The sequence below is a fragment of the Acipenser ruthenus genome, chromosome 27 (genome assembly GCF_902713425.1).
Source record: "Acipenser ruthenus chromosome 27, fAciRut3.2 maternal haplotype, whole genome shotgun sequence".
Classification (NCBI taxonomy): domain Eukaryota; kingdom Metazoa; phylum Chordata; class Actinopteri; order Acipenseriformes; family Acipenseridae; genus Acipenser; species Acipenser ruthenus.
Window position 1 is genome coordinate 25,859,810 of NC_081215.1, and position 26,856 is coordinate 25,886,665.

The 26,856-nt window shown below is 39.1% G+C and overlaps 1 protein-coding gene across 8 annotated transcripts; it reads left to right on the forward strand.

Annotated features, from left to right (window-relative positions):
- The first annotated feature begins 391 nt into the window (after positions 1 to 391).
- Positions 392 to 25,262, forward strand: LOC117432421 (brain-derived neurotrophic factor-like). Of its 8 annotated transcripts, none has more exons than XM_059002487.1 (2): positions 392 to 566; positions 24,360 to 25,262. In XM_059002487.1, the coding sequence occupies exon 2, from the start codon at positions 24,381 to 24,383 to the stop codon at positions 25,146 to 25,148; it is 768 nt and encodes a 255-aa protein (XP_058858470.1). In that variant the 5' UTR covers positions 392 to 566; positions 24,360 to 24,380; the 3' UTR covers positions 25,149 to 25,262. The 8 variants fall into 8 exon arrangements, with proteins under 8 accessions (XP_058858470.1, XP_033910232.2, XP_033910234.2 ...); XM_034054341.3 differs by lacking the exon at positions 392 to 566 and adding an exon at positions 1,190 to 1,366; XM_034054343.3 differs by lacking the exon at positions 392 to 566 and adding an exon at positions 2,112 to 2,437.
- Positions 25,263 to 26,856: the final 1,594 nt, after the last annotated feature.

Here is a 26,856-nt window from a genome sequence, read left to right on the forward strand (position 1 = left end):
CTCAATGAAGTATTGGCTTAACTCCCTGCTTTGCTGTGTTGGTATTTAAATCAATTGAGATCACTTGGTGATTACACACTGGCTGTATAGGTCGTGATTTCAGTGTATTTCTCTAAATTGTATTTCAGACACCATACATTTTTCATTCATTGCACTGTTGTGAGTCCCAGAGTAGATTCACGTGCACAACCCTGTGACTGGTGAATATCAGGTATTACTCATATTCCAGTAAACTTTTACACCACATGCATTAATAGCGTTTCGTCACTGAACGACAATTAGACGGCATAGACCTGAAGCATCAACTGATGGAACTGTACTGAAATGCAGTTTTCGTTTGCCTGATTGAAATTTGTCTTGTTTAGTTAATTCCAATCTCGCTTTCGCACATTTTGCTTTATATAAAGCAACAGTCTTGTCATCCTAATCAGCTGAGGGCATTGTGGAAGATCAGTACACAGTCTTTATCAGATCAGATACAAATATAACGTCGCGGGTGTTCTCTGCCTGACTCCAGTCAAAGTTTTCAACTGCTGAAGAAGGAAGATTAAAAGGCATTTGTGCACGTAAGTATATAATCTATCTATCTATCTATCTATCTATCTATCTATCTATCTATCTATCTATATTAATATGGCAAACAGCATTCAAGCAAGCAGCATTCGCAAGCGCTAAATGCAACAAGTCCCCCGAGAACGTCCTGTTGTTTAAGATACAAAGTGAGACGCAAAAAAGGAGCTAATGTTCCCTTATCTGTCTGCATGCAAATTCCGTTCGAAGAGTTTAAATTTCACAAGCCACACGTGTAAGCGAGCTGCTTATGTAAGTGCATTCCCGACCTGTCGTTTTAGAATAGAAGCTTCAAATAGGTGTGGTGCGAAACTCGCTTTCTCTCTGCCTCAGTCATAACTTTTTCATCGGACTTTTCTTTGCGGTATTCTTTTATGGAATGTACTGCCAGCCAACAATGTAGGAAGCCGTAGCGCATCGCATGATCATTGATGATCGCCTTCAAACTTGCGGTTTCTCTCATTCATGAGAATCACGTAAGAGAAAAAAAAAAAAAAAAAAAAAAAAAAAAAAAGCGCGTCTCTGAACTAAGCCATTGCGTAAATCTATATATTCTTTATATCTATATATGTGTATAAATCGCTTTCTATAGTCTCAGTATTACCACCAAGGTACTGGAGAGTTTAAGCTTGCGGATATTGCATAGGGTTATTAGATTCATAAGTCACACAAGTGGTGGGCGATTCACTGAGCTGAGCAGAAGTTCTCGCATGATGACTTCAAACAAGACACATTACCTTCCAGCATCTGTTGGAGAGACTGGATTTTAAGACCCTTCTGTCTCCAGGAAACAATGGTGAGTAGCTTGGCAGCGATAATTGCAAAAAGGCACTTGGTCACTTTTGATTAAGAACAATTTATGGGAGAACATTGTTTTTTTCATTCTGTTACCTGGATTTCATCACAATTTTTTTTAAAGAACGTCAGATGTAGGACCGTGGAGGGATTTATTTTCTTTTTAATAGTGGAGTATGGGAGTTTAATTGAATTCTGTCTTTGATTTATAATTGCATTATAGACTAAATTCCGGGGTGATAACGAAACGCAGATACTATTCGATGTTTTATTTTTAATCTCCAAACCTTTTGCGAAGTATGTGGCATATTGTGTTATTGATGTGTGGTATATATGTAGAGGTGGGCAAACAGATACAGTATCAATGCCATGCAACATGTGTATGTATTTATTTCTTCAGTCCTGAAGGACTATAACTGCACATTTAAACGGGATAGATCGCTGCAGTATAGTGTCTGGTGGAGGGCATTGTTTGACGGGAAGTCCTATATTGAGGATTATGATCTGCTGAGAAAATTACTGCTGCCGTTCTTCGAAATCGTTCCGGCCAACATGTGATCAAATATTAACAGGACGGGCTTGGCAGGAAAATATTCACGTGACAAGGCGTGGAGCAGCAATAGAGTAAAGCATTATCAAATGGCACTTAATGAATGTATAGATTTGTGCCCTTTATAACCGTATGCTTGCCGAGGCGGTGCTGGGGGACAATTTCAGCACCTCGGACAGCGGAGGTGACAAACAGAATGGACTGTATAACCCTGCTTGGATTCAAATTTAGCAGTCTTACGATTGTTTCACAAAGCTAGGCTATAGTGCACGTATATCTTCTTTTATGCTCTTTCTTTTGGAATCACTGTGATGTAAAAATAGATCACCGAATGCTGAACGCTTAGCTCTTGGAGTTTTGTCGCCACTTAGAGCATGATAAAGTTGAAATCTTAGTGGCGCTGTGTTCTATGGTGTCGATCCTTTATCAAGCACCACTTGACACACAGCGTTAAGTTTGGGAAATGCAAGTGTTGGTCTTGGAGATCTAACCACTGATTGTGGTTTTTTGCTCTTAACAACGGTAAGGAAAGCATGCCTTTTGATTGAGTTTCGCGTGTTTGTTGATGGATTTACGTGATCCATTCCATAAGCATTGCTTCGTGTGTGTGTGTGTGTGTGTGTGTGTGTGTGTGTGTGTGTGTGTGTGTGTGTGTGTGTGTGTGTGTATATATATATATATATATATATATATATATATGTTCTGTTCGCGCTGCTTAGCCATATGTGATTGTAAGTATCTATATGCACGATGTAGGGTATAGACACAGATATGTAAGAATTCGTTTTGACTTATAGTGGTATATGACGCTAACCGGATTCTGTATATTATTCAATACATTTAATACAAACATTTGCAAACAACGTTGTCAATTTAGTTGTGTACAGCAAGCATAAATCTGATTTATTAGGAGATCGAATATGAGTTCTTTTGAGTGTAATTTAGAATAGCTGGAACATGTTCTTGAGTAAAACACGGGGATCTATAACACATACTAAGATTTACAACCTCATCTGATCGATTTCACATGCCGAAATATTACACAGTCTCACCAGTGCAGAAATCACAATTGTAATGTATAACTATTAGAATAAAAGCATTACTGTGCTTTATTCCCGCTTTGAAATCCTGGATAGGATCGACCTTATTTTAGCTTTTAGCTGCTCTCTATGCTCCTCCGTTCATCTCTGGGATCTCACGCTCATGCTTTACTATGGCTGTGTTTGTGAATGAGAGCGATGGAGATAAAGTGAGACGCTATAGATAGAGAAGAGAAAGATACAGATAGATCGATAGAGTGAGATTCACAGATTGTGTAGTTCGTATAGTATTACAGAGATACAAACTCACAAACTAAAACGACACGCATTTAGAGAGAGAGAGAGAGAGAGAGAGAGAGAGAGAGAGAGAGAGAGAGAGAGAGATGTAGTGTAGTGTAGTGTAGTGATCAAATCCCGGTGTAGACAATGATTGAAAGCAATCATTGTCTACTTTATTCTTTTTATATTAGATGAACCACAATATGAATTAAAATTATACATATAATTTATTTATATTTTTTTGGAAGACAAATAATTTTGTTTTTTGATATTTGCCTTTATAATTAAGTGTCCTGATATATGCCTTTTACAAACCTTTGCACTAAATGTAGCTTGTTTTCGTATTTTTTTGCAGGTATTAGTCGTTTTATTCTGTAACCCCTCCCCCCAGCATTTTTTTTTTCTCCTCGTGATTATAGATAATCAAAAGATTTGGTTGAGACGGGCGTGGGAGGCTGGTGTGTATGAGAGAGAGAGAGAGAGAGAGAGAGAGAGAGAGAGAGAGAGAGAGAGAGAGAGAGAGAGAGAGAGAGAGAGAGAGGGAGGGGCGGGGTGGTTGGGGGTTGCACGACACACTGTAAGAAGATTTTTTTTTTTTTTTTTTTTCGCGGAACTTTCTGCAATGTACGTCATCGAATCAGTCCTTAAAAGGTGTTGTCAGTCAACACCTCGAGAGAATCTCCCACCCACTCCCCATATTGCGCTGCGGCGGTCTAGTGGGCGTCAGAAACAAAGCTTGGAAGGGTATGGTACATGGGAGAATGAGATGTTACATTATGCTGAATGGCATTTTCCATCATCTTATATACATTGTTTTTTTTCAGTAATAAGGTGGCATGATTTATTTTTAATTCCAAACAGCAGTTTGGTTTTCCTTTTCTATTAACGGTGTGTAGGACGGTACAAAATAGCAGATTTCCCCTCTGCATTCTATTTTAAAACGAAATCTAATGATTTTGTGAGTTAGGAAATTACTGTGATGCTATTATTATTATTATTATTATTATTATTATTATTATTATTATTATTATTATTATTATTATTATTATTATTATTATTAAGTCATACAGACTACAGGCAATTATTAATAGTAATTATTGATATGTAATTGTTACATTTTTAATTTCTACCTGTTTTATTGTGGCGTACCTGTATTAGGTTTGTCCGGAAGGATTACCAGCAAGAGAAGGTACAGCGTTTTAAAGGGATCAAGGTAACCCTGTTAATACCGTATTGCTCTTTTGTTGACAGATAACCTATTAACAACTTATGCACGATCGCCGATTTGACGGAACAATAAAAGTTTTTTTTTTTTTTTTTTTTTTTTTTTCATGTAGCGATAGTCCTGTACCTGCGCATTGTGCGCACAGGTATCGTGTTGCATTAGAATGAGCGCGCTGGCTTTGCACGTATATCGGTTAGTGTCCTTGAACGCTTTTGAAAAAATAGTCTGCTTTGATTAAAGCGGCAAACATGGGCGGTAACAACATATGCAAGATAGGCAGGTGCAAGCCTGCTTTTGGACCTGTGTTTGCATATGGTTTTTTTTTATTATTGTTTATTTATTTATTTATTTATTTTAAACAATGCCTTCATATTGAATTGTTCTGAATGCGGCAGACAGGGATCCAAAAGTAAACAAGCAGACATGCAGTGCAAACCGAAAGAGTGTAGACAGCTGAACAAGGTTTCTTTATAAGCGAATCTGATGGTTGCTGGGGATCTACTACTTCAGACAATTCTTTTTAAATTGGGGTTTCCCTTATGTTTTTTTTTTTAATTATTAACCTCTTTAGGTTCCAGATTGTTGTTCATCAGTTTGTTAGTTTGCATGTCCCTAATTAACCATTCTAACCCTCTGAACCACACAAACAGGTTTAAACTCGGAAACAGGAACATTTTAACATTGCTTGTACTAGAGCTAGACTTGCAAAACTGTATATATCAGGGTGATGTGTATGCGTGTGTGTATATTGATGTATACACACGTGTCTTTGACTGCATGGACAGTGTCTTCCAATGCTGTCCAAATACTTTTTGGGGGGTAGTGCATGTTTGCCTGCATGATTCCATGTGTTCTAGATATGCCTGAGTCTTTGCATCATTCCACTTGTCTATCAAGTCACGGTATCTGTCCACTCTAACCTATAAACTGTACTAATATATAAGCCTGGAGAATTTAGAAGGCACTTGCTACAGTGCTATGAGTGAAACGATCCCTAAAGAACTGTCAGTGTTTTTACCCTGTCAAAATATTTGCATAGTTCTTTGCTTGCATCTCAACGAGTAACACATACTGACATACCAATATTCATCCAGCAGCAACATTTTAGTTTTGTTTTGTCTTGGTGCCTCTGTGTAGTCATGGCATATTGTAATTGCATGAGATGTGTTTCAGATGCCATTATTGTGGGTCACTTCCTGGCAGTCAAAGTTTAAAAAATAGGAAAGTCATTCCTCATCGATTTATCCACTGGATTTTTTTTTTTTTTTTGACTGCTGTTTTTTACACCTGACTGCCACACTTGATTTATTGTTGATACAAACATGCTCTGAGAAATAGCCCACAAGGATAACACTGGCCATACCTGAAGTGCTTTGACATGACGTCCTGATTCTGACGTACAGTAAAACCTTGTGTTAAGGACACCTCACTATAAGGCCACTTCAGCATTCACTTTTTACAGCCCAGATTTGCTCCATTTGACAGAAATAAAAAGTCACACTCAATATTAAGTCCACTGCTATACTCAGTATTAAGACCACAATCTGCAATCTCAGATGTATCAAATGTCTGTTAAAATACCTCTTTAAAAAGACCAACACACACCTTGAACAAGTAACAGACCTTTAAAATAAACATACAAACTTTAAACCCTCTGAACACTTGATGATATTAATTTGCACATTTGATTCAGAAGAAAAAAAGAACCTAAATCAGTCAATTTGTTGGCATAAAAAAACGAAAATATCAATACCAATAAAAATGGATAACCTTATTTGTCTCACAGTAGTCTTCAGTTAAAACTGCAATCTCAGATCATTTGAAATGTACTTTATTACCATGTATGTTTCCGGTGTGCTGCATGCTGCAGTGCTCCTTGGCTTAACTACAACCAAGTTCTTTGTGTTGCAGGCTGATGCTCTTAATTGGTGCTGAATTGGCTGGAGACTGATTCTAGCAGAGATAGAACCAGTAGCTGAATCTTCCCCATTTACAACAATGCCCATCAATTAGACTTTCTGTTATTTTTCCTCCTCTCTTTAAATCTTCTGGCTTTTTTCTCCTTTTTTCCTGCTTGTATCCGGGATCTCAATGGCTTGCGTTCATGTCCAATTTCTCACCAGAAAAACATTAGCACGTCTGCCACTTCCAAGATGACAATCATGTCCCAGAGCCCATTGCTTCATCAGTTGGATGTTATTTGTTTTATGGTTTAAATTTAAGAAAACATGCCAGATATATTTTTCATTAAACATTGAAATGCTTTTGAAGCTGTTTATCTCTGCATAGTTGGGTTATGGATTATGAGGCAGCGTATCAAGCAGTCATACCTTTTTCATAATACTAATACTAATTATAATAATAACAAAAGTTACTCTATGCTCAGTGCATTGGGTACTGTATACAATTTAGAATCAAAATGAGTCCTGTAGGATAGAGCAAGAAACTACATGAATAGGCTCTGCTGCCAATTCATTTTGCAACTCACGCTAACAGTACAAGATCATTTGATCGTTTACTCATCCCTTTTCACAGAGCTAATCAAATACAAAGACATAACGTGGCGCTAAGTACCAACCGAGTGACAATGTTAAGCTAAGGTTCTATACCCATAGGGGCAAAGTTAATTTAGGAAAAATATCTCCACTTTGATAAAAACATGAGGATTCCTATGCAAGTCATCAGTCTCCCTGAAAGCTTGTAGTTACGCAGTGATGAACTTCATGAGTTATATCATGTTATCGATGCTTAAATCCTTCATGTACGCTGCCTGTAAACCAGCTGTGAGCTGGAATGAGGTTGGGTGGGGTATCAGATTCAAGAGCACATGGGTTCAGGTGCACTGATTCCTCCAAACCCCCTTAAGGTTGGCTTGTAAATTCTGCACATCTGGTTTTTGGATTCAAAACAATCACTTACAAAAGGATGCATTCCTTGTGCATGTAAACGCGGTACATGCAAGCTTCTCCAATGTCTCCTAGCTATTTGAGGCTACAGACCTTTCTCTTAGGGGAGTGATGTAGCAGTTCCCTCTCCATGCCTATTGATTAGCGCTGTATAGTAGGCTACTGTCTACCGAGAGCTATAATGTGACGACCAGACCCATTTCATTTGTGACAGATTACAGCCTCCAAAGATAATCAAAATGCCTTTTTTATTACTCTTTTTTTTTAGAATTCCATCTGTGAGTTTTGCAGTAATTGAATGTCCTTTCCATTTCGGTTTCCCCAACACTATCCAGTTTTGTTTCTGAAGGTTTTGCACTTCAGCGTGGCTTCACGCCTATTTGCACATGGCACCGCATGCATAACATATAAATCAGCAGAGATCGTGTATCATTATCTGCACCAGCTCAGGCTGACTTGAAAGAGGCTTGAGGATTGCTGAAGGTGTGTGTGGGCATTCTTATATGTTAAAACATTTTATACATCTGGCCTTGGCCTTGTGGGGATAATTAAGTGGGTGTAAGAGCCTGAAAAAGAGTCGTGAGGATTGGCCAGGTTTCAGCCGCAGTTCAAAGAAGGGAGAAAAAACAACTTGCGTAAACACCCGTATTGAAGATGCTTGGCCTCTGACAAAGCTATGTGCTGTGACTTTTAAAAGGCAACAAATGTATGAAGAAACATTTGCATCCGTGAAAATGCACTGTGCTTAGAATTGTTCAGCTTCTTCTTTGTGTTAACATCTACACCCGCCCACCTTACAAAAAGAAGATCATTAATGGACTTTTGTGCTTGTCAATAAGTAAGACTGTGTTGACCAGCTCAGGTCAAATCAATTGTGATTTAGTACACCTGTTATATTGAATGAATGCTAGATCTTCAATGGCTTTTTATACCAATGGTAACAATTACTTGTTGGGATTTTTTATTCTAAAAAGTTGTGTTATATAACAACACATGCAAAACACCCTCCGTCAGTACACAAGTATGTCTCTGGGAAGAAATGTGCAAGCGTAATGAACTTTAGTTAAGGGCTTACACAATTAGTAAGTATGCTCAACTACAGATCCCAACTAGGCATTAAATGCTTTCTTTAATGAGAGCAGTCAGATTTGGGTTAGTTGCTGTGGGTGCAGCTGAAGTTAAATGTGTGAAATATACAAACAGGAAAGATTTAGTGAGGTTAGTAAGAGAAAAAAAACAAGAACAGATAAACAGCTCAAATACTGGCAGTGCCATACCCATCATGACGTGTAGCTAGATCGGTGCCATTAACTTTAATTGAATTCAGGATTGGAAGGGTTCATTTTTCAGTGTTTGCTAAGTTGTATTCCCTTTCCTTAATATTAAACACACACACACGCACACACACGCACACACACAAAGAAAACCATTCTGCAATTTAGCACTTAGTGAACAAGTAAATAATTTACAATTCCAATAATAATGCAAGACATTTCTGAGAAATAACACATCAGTCATCGGAGATCATAAACTAGTAATAAATTACAGATCTTCTATATATTTAATCCGCCAAATTCTCCAGGCTTATATATTTATTCCGCCTATATATTATTATTAAATAATAGTGGATGTTGAAGGTTGTAAAAAAAGAAAAAAGGGGTTTCGTGTTTTCAGTTCCAGCAATTCTGAAAGGTAGAAATTAGTTACACAGTTATAGGAATGTTTTATGACTGTGAAAATAAATCAGCAAACGGATTATTAAATGAGTTGTAACCTATCAGGGGTTAGTCACAGATAATTAGAGAACACAGAACTGTGGTTCCGCTTTGTCTAGTTCACATTCCCTTGTCATTCCTCCGAGAATGCCCCTATGCTTAAGGACATGTTTTTAAAGTCTATGTTAAGTGCTGGATAACAAACACCTTCACAGTTCTTCCTATTCCAAACCATAGCTTTTCTTCAGAAGCTGGTCTGGATTACAAAGCCCTCAAAAGTCACTATAGTGCTGTGTGATGCGTTTAAATAGAAGGCAAACCAGTACTGCAGCTAAGGAGCTGTTCCGTCTATGCAATTATCTACAGTATAAACCGACTGTGCATCAGACCTTGGTTATATGTATTATTCACACGTATTGATTTTCTTTGGACAGCTAATGATTTCCTGTACATCACACATTTGGATTTTATCAACCCACTGACCCGTCTTTCTGTAGACAGAACCTTTAGCTTGGTGAGGATTCCAGAATAGGTACGAGGCTTCGGAAAAACGGATCATGATATCCTGTCTACCCTATAGCTAATGCAGGGTGCCAATCTGTAGCCCATGCACCCGTGGTGCTGTGTGATTGCTAATTAGCTGGCTTTGCGTACTTATAGGTATAGGATCAAGACCCATGGGCATGCAATTGATTTAGTGCTTTGGTATCCTGGTATGGTTTACCTGTAGCAGCTTCAGCTGCACAAAATAGCATCCCAACTTCAATCCCTACCATGGATGAGACAATAACGCATGACTGACACCCCTGCACAAGAGGAAACCCACACCCTTAAGCACTGTTTATTAACCCATCTGCATCTCCCAGACCTGAACTAGGCTGGGTTAGAGTGGTGTATTGGCTAAATCCATTCAGAAACTGACAGCTATTTTGCTAAACTGGCTTCAGGTGCTCTGGGAATAGAATATAGATCTCCTGTCAATATTGCTGTCAGTATACAGAGGAGACATGCGATCCAGACTAACATAATACAGAGGTGCTGAATAAGAAAAATTGGAAACGTCTGCCATAGCGCTGTCAATGGGGTGCAGGGCCACCAAGGGGAGCCAGCATGGTGACACAGGTCTGGAAGGTTATTCTTTTATGTAATACTTTCTCATTGATTACTCCTCATTGATTACCTTGGGGTGGTAATCTGCAGCAAAGTCTGTTCTCAAATACAGGTTTGCAAAGTTTGTAACCTGTCTTACCCGTTGTGACTGAAAGTGATTTGAAACTCCAAGGCACAGATTCTACGTGTTACAGATGTCTCATGCCAGTGGTACCATCTACGGAATAAATTAATGCAGTTTAACAAGAATCTGTGCTGCATATGAAATATTTATTGTTTTAAGTCCAACTCCTGTCCAACCATGACATGGAGTAACATGACTAATGCAAAGCTGACCTAAGTGTAATTCTCTAGTGTCGTTCTTTCTTTCTAAGTCTATTTAACTGCAGCTGTAACATTATAACTATTCCAGCATATTGATTTCATGGAGCATCGCTTGACCATTATTCAGCATACACTTTTTGATTAGCTCTGTTTCTGAACGTGTCGGAATGCCACAAAGTCGCTATGATTTTAACATTTAGAAAGCGTTAAAGAGAAAGTTTTAAACTATGAAACCAGCATTGTTTGGTGCGTGACGAAACTGCGAGCCAGGCAAATTAAACCAGATTACATTTGCCACTGGTTGTCTGTCATGTATATTCACTCCTGCCTAATTCAATCAATTGAAAGTCTATACACACTATACGGTTGATTGTCAGTCATAATTTGACCCATACCGTTAGAAGATAAATATGGTTATTTGATTTTTTTTGTATTAGTATTTGTTTTGTCGTAAATTCCTGTATTATTTTCATTTAAGGTTATTTACTGATATCGCCACTAACATCTGTATGCATCAACAGGAAGATATCATCTTGGTCACTTGCACAAATAGTCAATCAGATTCACATGAAAGAATTGTAAAGTGAAAGCAAACGGATTCTGGTGCGATTATAGTTGTGAAGGCGAATTTTAAAGTCGCTTGGAGAAAAACAAAATAGTTGGTTTGATATTTTTCAGTGTGAAACCAAGTGAAGCAAAATTGCAAAATTTTAGTTGGTTTGCAAGTGGATTCTGAATCGGATCTTTATGAACGAACTAAGTATGAAAGGGCCCTTATACAAGGGTCTATGTGTCAGCGGCAGTCACGTGCTGCAACGTCATGAGCTGTCGTTAGTATTGAGGATTCCCAACCTCCGTCTCATTCACAGCACCAGGAGTCTGATGATCAAGCTATATCCCCTAACCTCAGTGTGTGTGTGCGTGCGTGCGTGTGTGTGTGTGCTAGCATGCAATCTTTCTGTTTAAACCGAGATCAAATGGAGCCACTCAATCAGGGAATGCCATCACCTCCACCATGCAATTTCCACCATCAATAATTTAATCTATTTGCTACATAGCAAGAAAAGAGAACTTCAGGCACTTGAGAAGAGAAGGAAAATTAAACACGCACAGACACACACTGCACAGACACACACACAAACACACACACAAAACAGAAACCTAAGAAGTTTCGTCAAAAATCCCAAATAAAACTATCCTGCTGATGTTAACTTTTACAACTAGGCATTGAAAGGTAGGTTTTTTGTTTGTATGTTTGTTTTGTTTTTGTTTGTTACATGTATATCTTGTGTGTGTGTGTGTGTGTGTGTGTGTGTGTGTTTGCGTGTGTGTGTGTGTGTGTGTGTGTGTGTGTGTGTGTGTGTGTGTTTGCGCGTGTGTGTGTGTGTGTGAGTGTGTGCGTGTGTTGGGGAGACCGTTAAAGTAATAAGCTGCTTGATTCTGTATAAGTGCATCCAATACACTGCTGTGCGGCTATATCGGGGCTGTTCATTAATAAGAAATGGTGTGATTATCTTGGTTGAATTCTTAATAGGAAAACTATGAGAGGGGTCGTTGAGGGCAACAGTGTTTTTCCAAAGATGAAAACATAAAAACGATTAAACAAACGTAAGCAAGTAAACGTCGAGTTTCCGCCGCCTTACTTTTTTTTTTTCTTCAAAAGTAAGTATTCTATTTAAAAAGAAAATATCACGTGAGTTTATCACAGTACGTTGTGAATTCGATTACTCCTGCAATCTCTTTTTTTAAAATCTCAGTTTAAAAGCTAAAAATAACGAATACTTTATGCTTCAATTATTCTTCAATTTAAATAATACTAATAAAAATGTATTTGGAAATGATATAAATATTTTTAAAATAGGAGTAGGATACAGTATTATATGAATGCGTGTATCAACTACATTGTACCGCATGTAGTTTATTTTTACTTGAGAGACAGAAAAGGGGCGGTGTATTTGAAACGGGGTGCACGCGAGTAAAGAGACGGGGTTTAGCCAATGGAAGAATGAACAAGCGTCTAAATAATTTCTTCGTTGTCAAAAAGCCAAGAAACGCTTGTCTGAAAGGGGTTTGAACACACACACAAAACAAGCGGTTGTAAGAAAATAAAAAGTCCGATCTGCTCATAAAGATTTTATAGGTAACCTGAGACGGCTGTGCTAGATCTCTCCATGGGAGGCTTGCTATGAGTATCTGCCCGCTGACGGCTAATATCACAATGCGAGGATGAATTTAAAGAGGAAAAACTGTCACCCACCGATGTCTGAGCGCAACTAAAGACAGTGTGTTGGAAATGTCTTAAAAAAGATGGGCTCTTCTGCTGGACGCTGAAGCAAGGACAAAGTTTGGGTCTTGGATTTTTCCTGCTGCTTACAAGGTTAATGGTTCGATACTGTCCGTTTAGACGCTGGTTTGGATTGTAAAACATACATACAGACAGTAGCCTATTGCAAAGTTGTAGATCAGATATATATGCATTTGGTGTATTTGTATTGTAGACATGTTTATATTTTCGATGTGTTATATATATATATACTGATTTGTTTTACACATTTAACAATAAGACAACTCGTAAGTTCTTGAGAGCATTTATATATTTTAATATTTTGCTACGTATACAAAGTTTAAAATCGGTGGGTTTTTTACGCACTATATATATATATATATATATATATATATATATATATATATATATATATATATATATATATATATATATATATATATATATATATATATATATATATATATATATATGTTTGCTTTGAAATGCAGCCATGTAGTGTATGAACACGCCACAGGAGAGCGTTTAAAAGCAGACCTGAGATGGGGTCTAGTTACTGTCGTTGTCGTTCTTAAGAGTGGTCTGGGCTCATTAAAAGGTGTCTGGGTCAGTTTTGATAAAAATGCATGTGCTTTATCTGACTCGAAAGATCAAAAGTAATTAGGGAGAAATGCAAACGCCATCTGTAACAATGCTTTGTTGCAAAAAAAAGCAGCCTGGAAAACTCTTTTGTGGACAAAATCGCCCTCTAGCGGGAGATTCTGAGAATGACCGACAAAACACACACACACACAGACACACACAATCCGAGAAGCACTTCACTTTTGGTATTGTACACTATACAATAGTGAAATGCATGTATTGTGTGTTTTCCAGACACTGTAGACATAGTTAAATGCATACACACATGCAGAACTCATTTACGAGGGGGTTTGAGAAAAAAAAACAAAAAAAAAACGGTGCCCTAATGTAACAGTTTTGCACACAGCATGCATGCACGCACGGAAAAACGTAACCAGTCCAGTGGAATCTTAAGTGTGCAGTTAAAGCAAGTTGTGTTGAATCGATGATTTTGAGGTGAATCGTTTGAAGTGTTCGTCCTCTGTGCTGCTGCGATATCACTAAGTGGGCTACATTATGCTTTTGTGTTACCTTAAGATATGTTGCATATAAAAACGCGTCCATCTGTTTTATTTTGCTATATTCAATGTACAGACCTATAGACGAGGGGAAATTTGATAAAAGGGGACCGTGCCTATTGTGGTTTGCTACTGAGTACCCTGGGTATTATGTTTCCATTGAACAACAGCCTGGAGCGCTTTGAAAGACGCTGCATTTCTCCAGACAGTCGTGCGACGAATTTGACGATCATTTATACGAGTAAATTCAATCATTCGTGCCATAGTGTACGTTACAAGATAACTGAGTCATGCCCTTCAGCCACAGTAGATATACCGTTTAAAAAAACAGCTGTTAGAACACTACGTATAAATACATCCACATCATCCTCCTCTAAGTGCGCATTTATGGTGTATCTAGCGCAGTGAAAAAAAACATCGTTTTAATAGCTTGTTTCTCTGGAGTACGTGCGCTTGTACCACGAAGCTCAGCAAGTCCGTTCCACCAGGTCGGTTTCCACTTCTTGTTTAAGAGTCGTCAATAAATAATTAAGTACTTCAGGACCTGGAACGAGGGTTCATACGCCCTATTAAATTATTCAGTACACGGTTGGAACAGAGACTTGGAAAATGGAATTACCTTTTTTATTCGCCTCTATAAATAACAACCCGCTACTGACATAAATAAATTGATACGCTATAATAAATAAATAAAAAAATACAAATGGATGTACCATTAATATATTAATCTGGCATGCGTTCATTTTTTCTACTTAATCCGATATTACCATTATAATATAATAATTATGTCCTTGGTTGATGGGCATTTATTTTTTATTTTTGATAAGCGCTCGGTCTCTGTAGCAGTTTTCTTATTTAATGTGGCGATTTTAATTTTAAAACCGCATATTTCATAAAATTTAATGTGCTTGCTTTGAGTCTATTCACAAGTTGCACCATCACATTGAGGTAGCAGGCATACTCCCGAGTTGACTTGTTCCAACAGAAAATAAGAGGCAGAGGTCCGATGCTTGTTATATTACCGTCATATTCCTTACTGAGCGCACATCTTTTGCAACCGCTTTTAAAAACATAATATTTGAAATATTTGCGGGTCAGACGCGTACATGAATAAATAGATACATTAATACATATTACACAGTAGAGAACATAAATACTCAACACATCTGTTTAAGTTCTTAAATATTACTTTGGCTGTGTAGCTCAGATGAGGCGAACAGCATATTCATTGTAATGAATCATTATTGTCTTATCTCCAGCTTGATTAGAATTTAGCCGACGTCACGTGCGGAGAACTCCACCCCCGAATATTTGCATCCCGTTTTACATGGACACGTAATAAATCACCTGTGAATTGGAAGAACTATTGCCATAGCAACCCAGTCAACGATGCAGGCTGATCACTTACTGACGCGTATGGGAAAGAAACAGTTAACACCTGGCCTATCAGAGAAGAGGAGCTGCGCCTGATTGAGTTTTGTAAGCTGTAATAATAATAATAATAATAATAATAATAATAATAGGTTGGGTTTTAGGTTGGGAATGTCAGACTGTAGCGGTCATTTCATGTTGCTCTCACCCGAAATATAATATAATATTTTGTAATGATGTAATAATTATTCTGATAAGTCCATTGACAGACGCTTCACTCACTTTAAAGCTTCACTCACTTGTCGTGCTGCTCCGTTTCAACACTCTTGTCCCAGGCAGTGAGCCGGCAATGAGCAAGGGAATCCGCAATTCCGAGATGGGATGGGTTAAACCTCATTTAACATTGTAGTATGTACATATGCACTTGCAACATGCGTTTGCTTTATTGGGCGTAACCGTGGGCAATAAACTTAAAATAAAATCGAACTCTTTTGCATATTTGAAGTTTGGGTATATCAACGGTGTTGTAATATAGTAGTCGTACAAATGTGAGCTAAGGGCGCCATCTAGAGGCATAACGTCGCTAGTGCAACAGATTTCCGCGTCTGTGTTGGACTCAGTAGAAGCTTGATGGAGAGCGTGCTTTTGACATAGGATACTGGTCTGGTGAATGGATAGAGCGTTTGTTTTTTTCTTTTGTAAAACTAACCTCTTCTTTCAGTTTGTGTTTCATAGACTTGTTTTAAATGACAACCGATATATTATTGTTATTCCGTAGCCAGGTTACTAATGTAAATGTAATTGAGGAACCAAAGGTCCTGCGTTATGGCATCATGCGTTGTTGAAACATTCCTTGTTCAAATCCACTTTGCAAACAGAACTGGAATGCTCCAAAACTATTGGCACCTGGCTGGCGCTCAAGCTCGAGTTGCAGGAGTTTTTGAAACGTGACACTCGTGTAATTTGTTACTCTAGAAGCGCGGTGCCCCCCGAAATTGTTTCAAGTTACAACCATTACACTAATTGATTAATTCAATAATGAATCAAATAACTGGACTTAATTATGCTGACAAGCTTCCCATGTAAATGTTGGAACGGCGACAGGTACGCTTTGCAGAGGACCCCGAGAAGGCGCCACGTACGTAATCCAGATTTGTGTACGGATCTTCCACAAACCTCGTTTTGCCGAGTCGTTCTCATGAAACGCTGTAGACCTGTTGAACGCGCAGGACGCTTGTTTGTTGGTTTATTTATTTATAAATTCAATTTCAATTTAGAGCTGTAGTAGAATACATTTAACATAAGTAAAACGCGTTTGTGGTTTTCATTTAACAATTTCTACCATTCCCTTGAAGTGTTGGTGCTCATGACCTCCTTGCACATCAGAAAAACAACGAATCTAGTCATTTTAATAAGCAATTAAGTAAGAAGAATATGGTTGTTTATAATCAAAATAAAACTACCAAAAAGTCTACCAATACTTACATAAAATGTCCAATAATGTTACTGTATATGTCAATTAAAAAAAAAACAACAGTTAAAACCTGTGTTAAAATGAATACAAATTAGCTTTGAGTTATAGTTTCCTGTTGTTATAAATCAACCCGTGTACAGTACTAATCAATTAGTAATTACTGTAATATGTCTCTTGCAAATATTACCACACCCTGAGATGTAGGCAATGCCCTTTAATCAGGACTTTATTGAGTTCATAAACTGATAAACATTGCCTTTATTGCATGCTTTGTGTTGTAGTGGCTCATAGTGAAGCCTGGCCAAACTGCATTTCACAGCGAGTCTTCTTTCCATCCATGCTAAGCTTGAATTAGGGTTGAAATCACAAGCAGCATGAGACTTTAAGCCAAAGATCCTGTAATGGCTGCAGACTGTTTCAAGGTTACTCCCAATGCACCTAAGGATTTCACGTTTCATTAGCCCTCCAAGCAGAAGCATCTCTGTGCATGCAAATCCTAAAAATGGGGCTTTACAACAAACCGCTGTCAGCTCAGGAAAACAAGGTCAGATTTACTTGAACTTGAACCACTTGTTTGCATAGCTCCCGGTTCTCTGTTCGAGTGGAAACAGGTGTTTTCTTTTCTTGTTTGTCTGATTTCTGGCCCTGTAGCATGTCTGTTGCTTGTTGCTCTGTTAAGACTACAGTTGTGCTTTCCTGCAGTGGTTTTCTGTGGACGTTGCCTTTCCAAGAACACCTGTGAGATTGTCTTGATGGACACAGGCACCTGCTGTCGCCACCCTTGTGAAGTCACTGAGATCTTTCTGCTTTTCCCTTTGTTGTTGCTGAATAGTTGCACATAATTCTCACACAGCCTTGGTTAAGTAATGATCACATGGCACATCACACAGCCTCACATTTGCATACATTCCAGACTAGGGCATTCTAATTTTACTTACGCTCTCCAATTATTTGGCCAGTCAGCGTACTTAAAAAAAAAAAAAAATATATATATAGATATAGCACAGTTCTGAGTGTATTCATGCTATTAACTTTGTGGTTGTTTTCTGTATACAATGATGTCTACTGTTCATGTTCATGCTGGATCTTTAAAATGAAATCCCAGCGAAAGAGTCTATTATGCTTAATTTGCGAAATTAGCAGGCATTTGAGATTTTGTTTTTTCCTGAATGGGAAAGTGGGGCCCAATTACTTGGAGTAGCTTTAATACAGCACAATGATTCACGGCTTGTGTTCCACTGTTTGACTGCCGTGTCAGTTTCAGCAGCAACGCATCGATTTTCTTTAATGAAACCGGAAACCGGCAAATAAAGAAATCTCATTAGTTATTCTCAGAGGACCAACATGGAAATTGCATCTAGGCTTATAACGCTCCATGTGATGTTCACTGAACACTGGGGCATAGACTGAACCTATCCCTGCATACAGCCCGTCGGACTGAACATAACCCTGCATACAGCGTGTCAGACTGAACCTAACCCTGCATACAGCCCGTCGGACTGAACCTATCCCTGCATACAGCGCGTCAGACTGAACCTAACCCTGCATACAGCCCGTCGGACTGAACCTATCCCTGCATACAGCGCGTCAGACTGAACCTAACCCTGCATACAGCCCGTCAGACTGAACCTAACCCTGCATACAGCTCGTCAGACTGAACCTAACCCTGCATACAGCCCGTCAGACTGAACCTAACCCTGCATACAGCCCGTCAGACTGAACCTAACCCTGCATACAGCGCGTCAGACTGAACCTATCCCTGCATACAGCCCGTCAGACTGAACCTAACCCTACATACAGCGCGTCAGACTGAACCTAACCCTGCATACAGCGCGTCAGACAACCTATCCCTGCATACAGCGCGTCAGACTGAACCTATCCCTGCATACAGCGCGTCAGACTGAACCTAACCCTGCATACAGCCCGTCAGACTGAACCTAACCCTGCATACAGCCCGTCAGACTGAACCTAACCCTGCATACAGCGCGTCGGACTGAACCTAACCCTGCATACAGCCCGTCAGACTGAACCTATCCCTGCATACAGCCCGTCAGACTGAACCTAACCCTGCATACAGCCCTTCAGACTGAACCTAACCCTGCATACAGCGTGTCAGACTGAACCTATCCCTGCATACAGCGCGTCAGACTGAACCTAACCCTGCATACAGCCCGTCAGACTGAACCTAACCCTGCATACAGCTCGTCAGACTGAACCTAACCCTGCAAACAGCGTGTCAGACTGAACCTAACCCTGCAAACAGCGTGTCAGACTGAACCTAACCCTGCATACAGCGCGTCAGACTGAACCTAACCCTGCATACAGCTCGTCAGACTGAACCTAACCCTGCAAACAGTGTGTCAGACTGAACCTAACCCTGCAAACAGCGTGTCAGACTGAACCTAACCCTGCATACAGCGTGTCAGACTGAACCTAACCCTGCATACAGCCCGTCAGACTGAACCTAACCCTGCATACAGCTCGTCAGACTGAACCTAACCCTGCAAACAGCGTGTCAGACTGAACCTAACCCTGCAAACAGCGTGTCAGACTGAACCTAACCCTGCATACAGCGTGTCAGACTGAACCTAACCCTGCATACAGCCCGTCAGACTGAACCTAACCCTGCATACAGCCCGTCGGACTGAACCTAACCCTGCATACAGCGCGTCAGACTGAACCTATCCCTGCATACAGCCCGTCAGACTGAACCTAACCCTGCATACAGCCCGTCGGACTGAACCTAACCCTGCATACAGCCCGTCAGACTGAACCTAACCCTGCATACAGCCCGTCAGACTGAACCTAATCCAGCGCGTCGGACTGAACCTAACCCTGCATACAGCCCGTCGGACTGAATTAGTAGAATTCAGTTGTCCAGAGTCATAGGATATTAAGTTAGTAAAACCTTGCTATTAGAATAATTGTTTATTACAAGACATAACAGCATGTCAGTGTTCGTGCACTTGAAATTTAGAACTTCGGGGATGAAAATCATTTTTTTAGAGCTAAAATATAATTCTGTATTTGGAACTAATTAAATAACTCTTAACTCGTGAGTTATTTAAAGACTGTATTGATTAACTAAATTAGGATTGTTATATGTAAAACTTTCCTTGATTGCTATTGGCCTCTTTATCCGAGATATGACTATAAAACATTTGGCTCTGTTAAAATAGTATGCATTCACTTGTATTGTGTAATCCCTAATGCATCTCTTGAGAGAGGATTTTCACAGCATTACCAAATTACTTTGCATGATAATGGCTGTCAGATATGGTCAAGCAACCAGTTGCAGCAAGCTTTTTGTAAAACTCTGTTTACACAATCCTTGTGTGTGAAATCATACTTCCTGTGAGTCATAGTCTGTATGAACAGAAATGTAAACTTAAATGAATTCATTTTAAACATCTCGGCTGTCAATGGACACAGTGCATGAATGGACAATGTTTCAAATTAAACCCCTCTTTTGCATAATGCTGTGAGTTATTTACCAATTGTCACTGGTTTTAGGTGCAGTTGTATATTTTTAATAGATTGTCTGTAGGCAGTTGACCTAGACCCTAGCTGTTAACCCTAGCTCCACCCCAGATCTACAAGGGTTACCTAGAAGGTATGAATCTTCATCAGTTTGACAACCCCCTGAGATATAAGCTTGCATGCTGCTTCGATTATCTTGGGTTGCTCTTTTTAGACTGATGGGGAATGTATTCTGCTTTCCATCACAGGGTCTTCTGGTCAGTCTGTCTCTCGTTTGCCTGGACAGCCAGCTAATATACTGCATGTACCAGTGTGGGCTAACGGCACCCCTATTTCACAGCTAGCAGACCCCTGTTTTGAGATAGCAATCGCCATTCCTGTCCCCAGCCGTCTGGCTCATTCCATCTCAATATTTTAATCATCTTTATGTGTAAAGCTGTTTCAATTTTGAACCAGGATATCTGGACGCAGGAGAGAAGCCTGTTTGAAAAAAAAAAGTGTTAAGTTAAAACTGGGGGAATAGGACTTGATTGTCCTGCTGTTTGTCTGGTCACCTTAGGGTCTGGTTTCAAGGGGTTGAGTAAGGTTAAGTAAGGATTATTTAAGTGTAATGTGGGAAAAAAAACAAGGTGTGGGCTGTTCCTCTGCTTAGTGGACCCTAATAGCAAGGGGGTGGGGAGGTAAGGGTGTTTACATGAATAAAGGTAAGGGGCTTTGACGTTTAAGCCTTAGATTTGGCTAAACTTCTTGGAATCTCCCTAATGTGTTGAATAAGCACCGTTAGAGGAGCATCTGAACTCAAGGAAGAGCACCTGTTGAAGCTGTCCCTCTCATCTAGACATTATTTGATGTTATTGATTTCTTTATTTTTGGGACACTGTTTTAAGCTGATTATTGTGGGTTACTGTTCAGTGGCTAAGCGTGTTGTTTGTCTGCAGTGGATTTCAAAGGCTTTCCCAAGGAGTACCCGAGACTTTAACTTTCCGAAAACATCGTACTTTGCTTGGGTCACTGTGGAAGAGGTAACCAAATCTATCCTGAAGAGGTAACAGAATCGATCCCTCTTTCAGCTTGCTTTGTGGGTGCAGTGGAGGGTATTTAGTATGAATCTATTCCTGTAGAAATATGGGGAATTGTTATTTAGTCATGGCATTGGAGAAAATAGTGTAACCAGGGTCACCCAAGTAGTTTCAATTTGTTGAAAATGTGTTCAGGGCAAAGCTTTGAAGGGAGTTAATGGTTTGCACTGTAGCATCTTAATGATTTTACCTAATTGTCAAAAAGACAACCTGCCACGTGAAGGACTCTGAAAAGGTTCAAAGATATGCGATAGTGAACTTTGAGGCTGTGGTTCTCCACTGTTATTTAATAATAATAATAATAATAATAATAATAATAATAATAATAATAATAATAATAATAATAATAATAATAATAATAATTATTATTATTATTATTATTATTATTATTATTATTATTATTATTATTATTATTATTATTTATAGATAATGTGTCTCTAGGGTGGTTTGCACAGCCTTGCATTCTTAACCCAAGTACCAATTAAGAATGGGGAAAAATAATGTTGTTTCTAAGTTTTTCTTTTAAATGCATTGATCCTGCAAGGCTGCGTTTATGACATTTGTGAAGGCATGTCGGTGAGCCCTCAACAGTTGTACTCTACCTGTTTGTTGCTTGAGATATTTTTAACCAAAACAAAACCTAAGACCGAACATGGATGAGATGTAGGTGAATAAGACCACTGAGTCTGGATTTTAATATGTTTCCTGCTTTATATAAAGCCCCAGCACAAGGTGAGAAACTGGCTGAACTGGGGAACAAAGGTACAACTTAATGTTGCTGCATGATCTTTCTCAGCTGTTTAAAATCAACAGGTTGTCCTCCAGCAATCTGACTGACAATGATAGGTTTATTCATCCAGTGTGGAACTCCAGCTAATTAGGATGGCTCACATAAGTTGCTTGGTGACAAGGTAGCCAATTTAAATCTTTGTATGTTTAAGTCTGAGGTTCTGCCGGTGCCTGCAGTCTATGCTAGAGTTTATTGTTACCGTGGCTTCAGTGAGTAAGGTGTTTGTAGCATTTCGTCTCTGCAGCATTTATACAGTCACACCTGGATTGATGATTAAAAAACGTGTGTGCTCTACATTCTTCTGAAGACATGCATGGCTATTTGAGGCATTCACTTTTAGATCAAACAAGCCGCTTTGCTTTCTAAAAAATTCACAGTTTTTTTTATAGTTAATAAAGTATGCATGCTATAAAGGGGTTTGCGTATGGAACTGTGCAGAGGAATCAGTCAGAGAATTGTTGAGTTTGAATGTGGCAGGGATGTCAGGTTAAAGGGAGTGGAAGTGATAAAAAAAAAAGGTTGTGTACATATGAAGGAGTGGTGAAGGCTGGTAATGAAGATGGTAGATGGTAGGAATGTGGGTAGAGGAACAAAGAAAAAGGAATTCGGTGAAATCTAATTTTATATTGCAAAAGGGTGGTGTAAATGGTACTAAACTCCAACAATAGGTCAATTTGTAAAGCATTTTGCTGTGGGACAACATTTTCTCTCATTTTCCTGTGAATGTTTATTTATTTATTTATTTATTTATTTATTTATGTATGTATGTATTGTATTTATATAGGGCTTTTCATGCAAAAGTATTGCAAAGCACTGCACAGTACATTGCAAAAAGCATTTACATTTACACAACACAATGCCGGTCCTCAGGCATGTCACACACACACAGCTGCTAAATGTTAAATAGCATATTTAAATAACAGTATATAAAAAATGTTAAAAAGCAGAAATGTAAAAGTTACATTAAAATCCACTAAGATAAGAAAGCCATTTTATAAAAGGTGCAATGTTGCACTACAGCAACCTCGGCGTATCAGCTGAGATGAAATGCATGTCTAAAGCAATTGTTCCATTTGTTTCATAAGAACAGAAGAACATAAGAAAGTTTACAAACAAGAGGAGGCCATTCGACCCATATTGCTCGTTTGGTTGTTAGTAACTTATTGATCCCAGAATCTCATCAAGCAGCTTCTTGAAAGATCCCAGGGTGTCAGCTTCAACAACATTACTGGGGAGTTGGTTCCAGACTCCCACAATTCTTTGTGTAAAAAAGTGGCTCCCGTTTCAGCAGCTTTCTGTAGGACCTTCTTCGAATTCTTGGCTGCAGAATGACTTGAATGCTGGTTGTTGATGTTTTCGGATGTTGTTTGTTTGATTACTCTTGTGATTGTTGTTATTATTTATTTATTTAGCAGATGCCCTTATCCAGGGCGACTTACAAGATATCACATTATTTTTACATACAATTACCTATACAGTTGGGTTTTTACTGGAGCAATCTAGGTAAAGTACCTTGCTCAAGGGTACAGCAGCAGTGCCCCCCACCTGGGATTGAACCCACGACCCTCCGGTCAAGAGCCCAGAGCCCTAACCACTACTCCACACTGCTGCCCTTGTTGCAGGTTTTTAAGCCTCTTGGCCAGGCCATTGTAAATCAGAAGGGTTTAAAGGATTGATTGACTGGCTGAAAGCACATTGCAACAAAAAAAGGGAAATACAATAGTTGAATATGCATTATGGATAAACATTAGATTACTGTTGCAACAGTGTGTGACGCAGTATCTGTAAGCTTGAACATCCTCCGTGGATCCCAAAAGAAAATAAAAGACTGTCCCTTATTCTACAAGCACTCCAAGAAAGGAAATTAAAGACTTAGAAACATTATTCTAGAGAGCTGAGGGTGTGCCAAATCAAGTACATTTTACCGGGTAATGAGGTGCCCTACAATTGGGTCTTCCAAGTTATTGCCCCGTTTCACATGGCTGGCAGATAGATGTATTATCCTCTGGAGGGGCACCGCAATAATATCCCTTAATGATGTCTCGGGGGCCTCCACAATTAGCTTCCTGTGCGGCAGGACTGTGACGTCGGTGGCTGCTCAATAATGACGTCCAAAAGGCTGCACGATTGTACTCTGTAACACAGACACAGGCTGTTGATCTCAGAGAGCTAACGTCCCTTCTCACTGCTCTTCTTTCTCCTTTTTTTCTTTTTCTGTTTCTCTGCAGTTCCACCAGGTGAGAAGAGTGATGACCATCCTGTTCCTTACTATGGTTATTTCGTACTTCAGTTGCATGAAAGCTGCCCCCATGAAAGAAGCTCCTGCCATTCGAGGGCACGGCAGCCCTGGCTATCCCAGCGCGCGGAGCCACGGGACTCTGGAGAGCGTGGGCGGGCCGGAGCGGGGAATGCTGTCGCTAGCGGACACTTTCGAGCAGGTGATCGAGGAGCTGCTGGAGGGGGGAAGCGAGACGCAAGCTGCCGTTGCCGCCGCCGCTGCAGCGACACGGGGGGGTGCGGAGTCCAAGGACACGGACTCGTACACATCGCGGGTGATGATCAGCAGCCAAGTGCCTTTGGAACCCCCTCTGCTGTTTCTCTTAGAGGAGTACAAAAACTACCTGGACGCGGCGAACATGTCCATGAGGGTCCGTCGTCATTCAGACCCCGCCCGCAGGGGAGAGCTCAGCGTGTGTGACAGTATTAGCCAGTGGGTGACGGCCGTAGACAAGAAGACGGCCGTGGACATGTCAGGACAGACGGTCACTGTCCTGGAGAAGGTCCCGGTCCCCAACGGCCAACTGAAGCAATACTTTTACGAGACCAAATGCAACCCCATCGGATACACCAAGGATGGGTGCAGGGGAATAGACAAGAGGCACTACAATTCACAGTGTCGGACCACCCAGTCCTACGTGCGTGCACTGACCATGGATAGCAAAAAAAAAATTGGTTGGCGCTTTATAAGAATAGACACTTCTTGTGTATGTACACTTACCATTAAGAGGGGGAGATAGTGAATTAAATGTTGTATAGATTTTATTGAGAGAAAAAAAAGAGAAAATATCTATTTGTATATATACATAACAGGGTAAATTATTCCGTCAAATTAAAATTTTATGGACTGCATGTAAAAAAAACTAATATATATATATATATATATATATATATATATATATATATATATATATATATATATATATATATATATATATATATATATATGAGGTTTATACAGTAAAGTGGTAATACAGTCTATTTATTGAACATATCCATGACCTTAAGTAAAATTAAAAGAATAAAAAAACGAATAATTTACAGTCATTTGCGCACAACTTAAAATAAGTCTGTATTACATTCCTCAAAACATTGTGGTTTGTTTACGTTGCCAAGAATTTGAAAAAAAAAACACACAAAAAAAAAACACGAAGAGTAAAACGAAAAAAAAAAAAACTATTGCATGCTGCTTCAATTGAGAATTGAGAAAACTGTCCACTTTGAAAAAGGAAATCAGTTCCAACCAAAACATTCCGTTTACATTTTAGACAGTCAGTGGTTTATTCCTATTAGTATTATATCTGTTTACTGCTTTAAACTTCTACAGATAGCGTTGGAATTAAATACAAATGTCAAGGTGCTGTTGTCAAAGCTTTGCTGTTTATTTTTTTATTCCCAAGTAAAAAAAAAAAAAAAAAAAAAAGATGAGACATAAAAAACTTTTCATTGACATATGTTCTGGACAATATAATTCATTTTGTATGTTGTGACGTTGTTTGCAATATGAAATTGGAATATTTGAAGAAATAAAATGTCTAAAGGCAACTGAAAAATGAAACCGATGACAATAAAGTTTGAGCTCTTCCCTTTCCGGGTTACAGTCTTAACCGTGGGTAGAGTCTGGAATTGTCTGTGTATCTCAACACTGTCTCTGGCTTCGTTTCTCTTTGTAGGCACAAGAGTGGCACTGTTTATATCCCAGCCTAGATTCAGTGTCCCCACACTAACCTGGGAGGATTGGGGAGTTCACGGAAACAATAGGGGGGGGGGGGGCAGTGTAGATTGCGTCAATTTTTATAAAAAGGATCACAAATACATCAATGTTACAATGAGATTAGATTTTATTCTGAGTATAGAAATGTAGGCATCTGTTCACATACATTTAATTCCCACTTTATATTTTGGCATAACAACACTGAACTGATAGACACAGGTAATGCATCACAATACCATGGCATCACAACATTGCCAGAGTTTTTTTTTTTTCCTATTTCCATTGTGTTGCCAGTGTTGTGGACTACTAAGGTTTCTCCAGGGCAATACACCGGGATAAAAATAGCAACAGTCCCAGTGGTGTATTTCATACTTTGCTGTAAGAGAACAAACACACATTGCTGCCTTGGCAGATCAGAACACTCAGAGACAGACTGTGTATAGTTTGCACCAGTTCAAACTGCACCGTTGTTCCTTACTTTTCTGAACTGCAGCACAAAGCATTAAAGGGTACATAAGGACCTTTTTATTTTATTGTGTTACATGTTCCCATGTGTTGCTACTACTGTTTGTGTAAGGTGTGTGTGTTGTTTTAATTATTATTTATTTTTTTACATTTTGACTACTTTTTTAAACTTTTAAATTGCATTGCCTGCAATGCACACACCTTACGTAAACAGTTGTAGCAACACATGGGAACATGTAACACAATAAAATAAAAAGGTCCTTATGTAC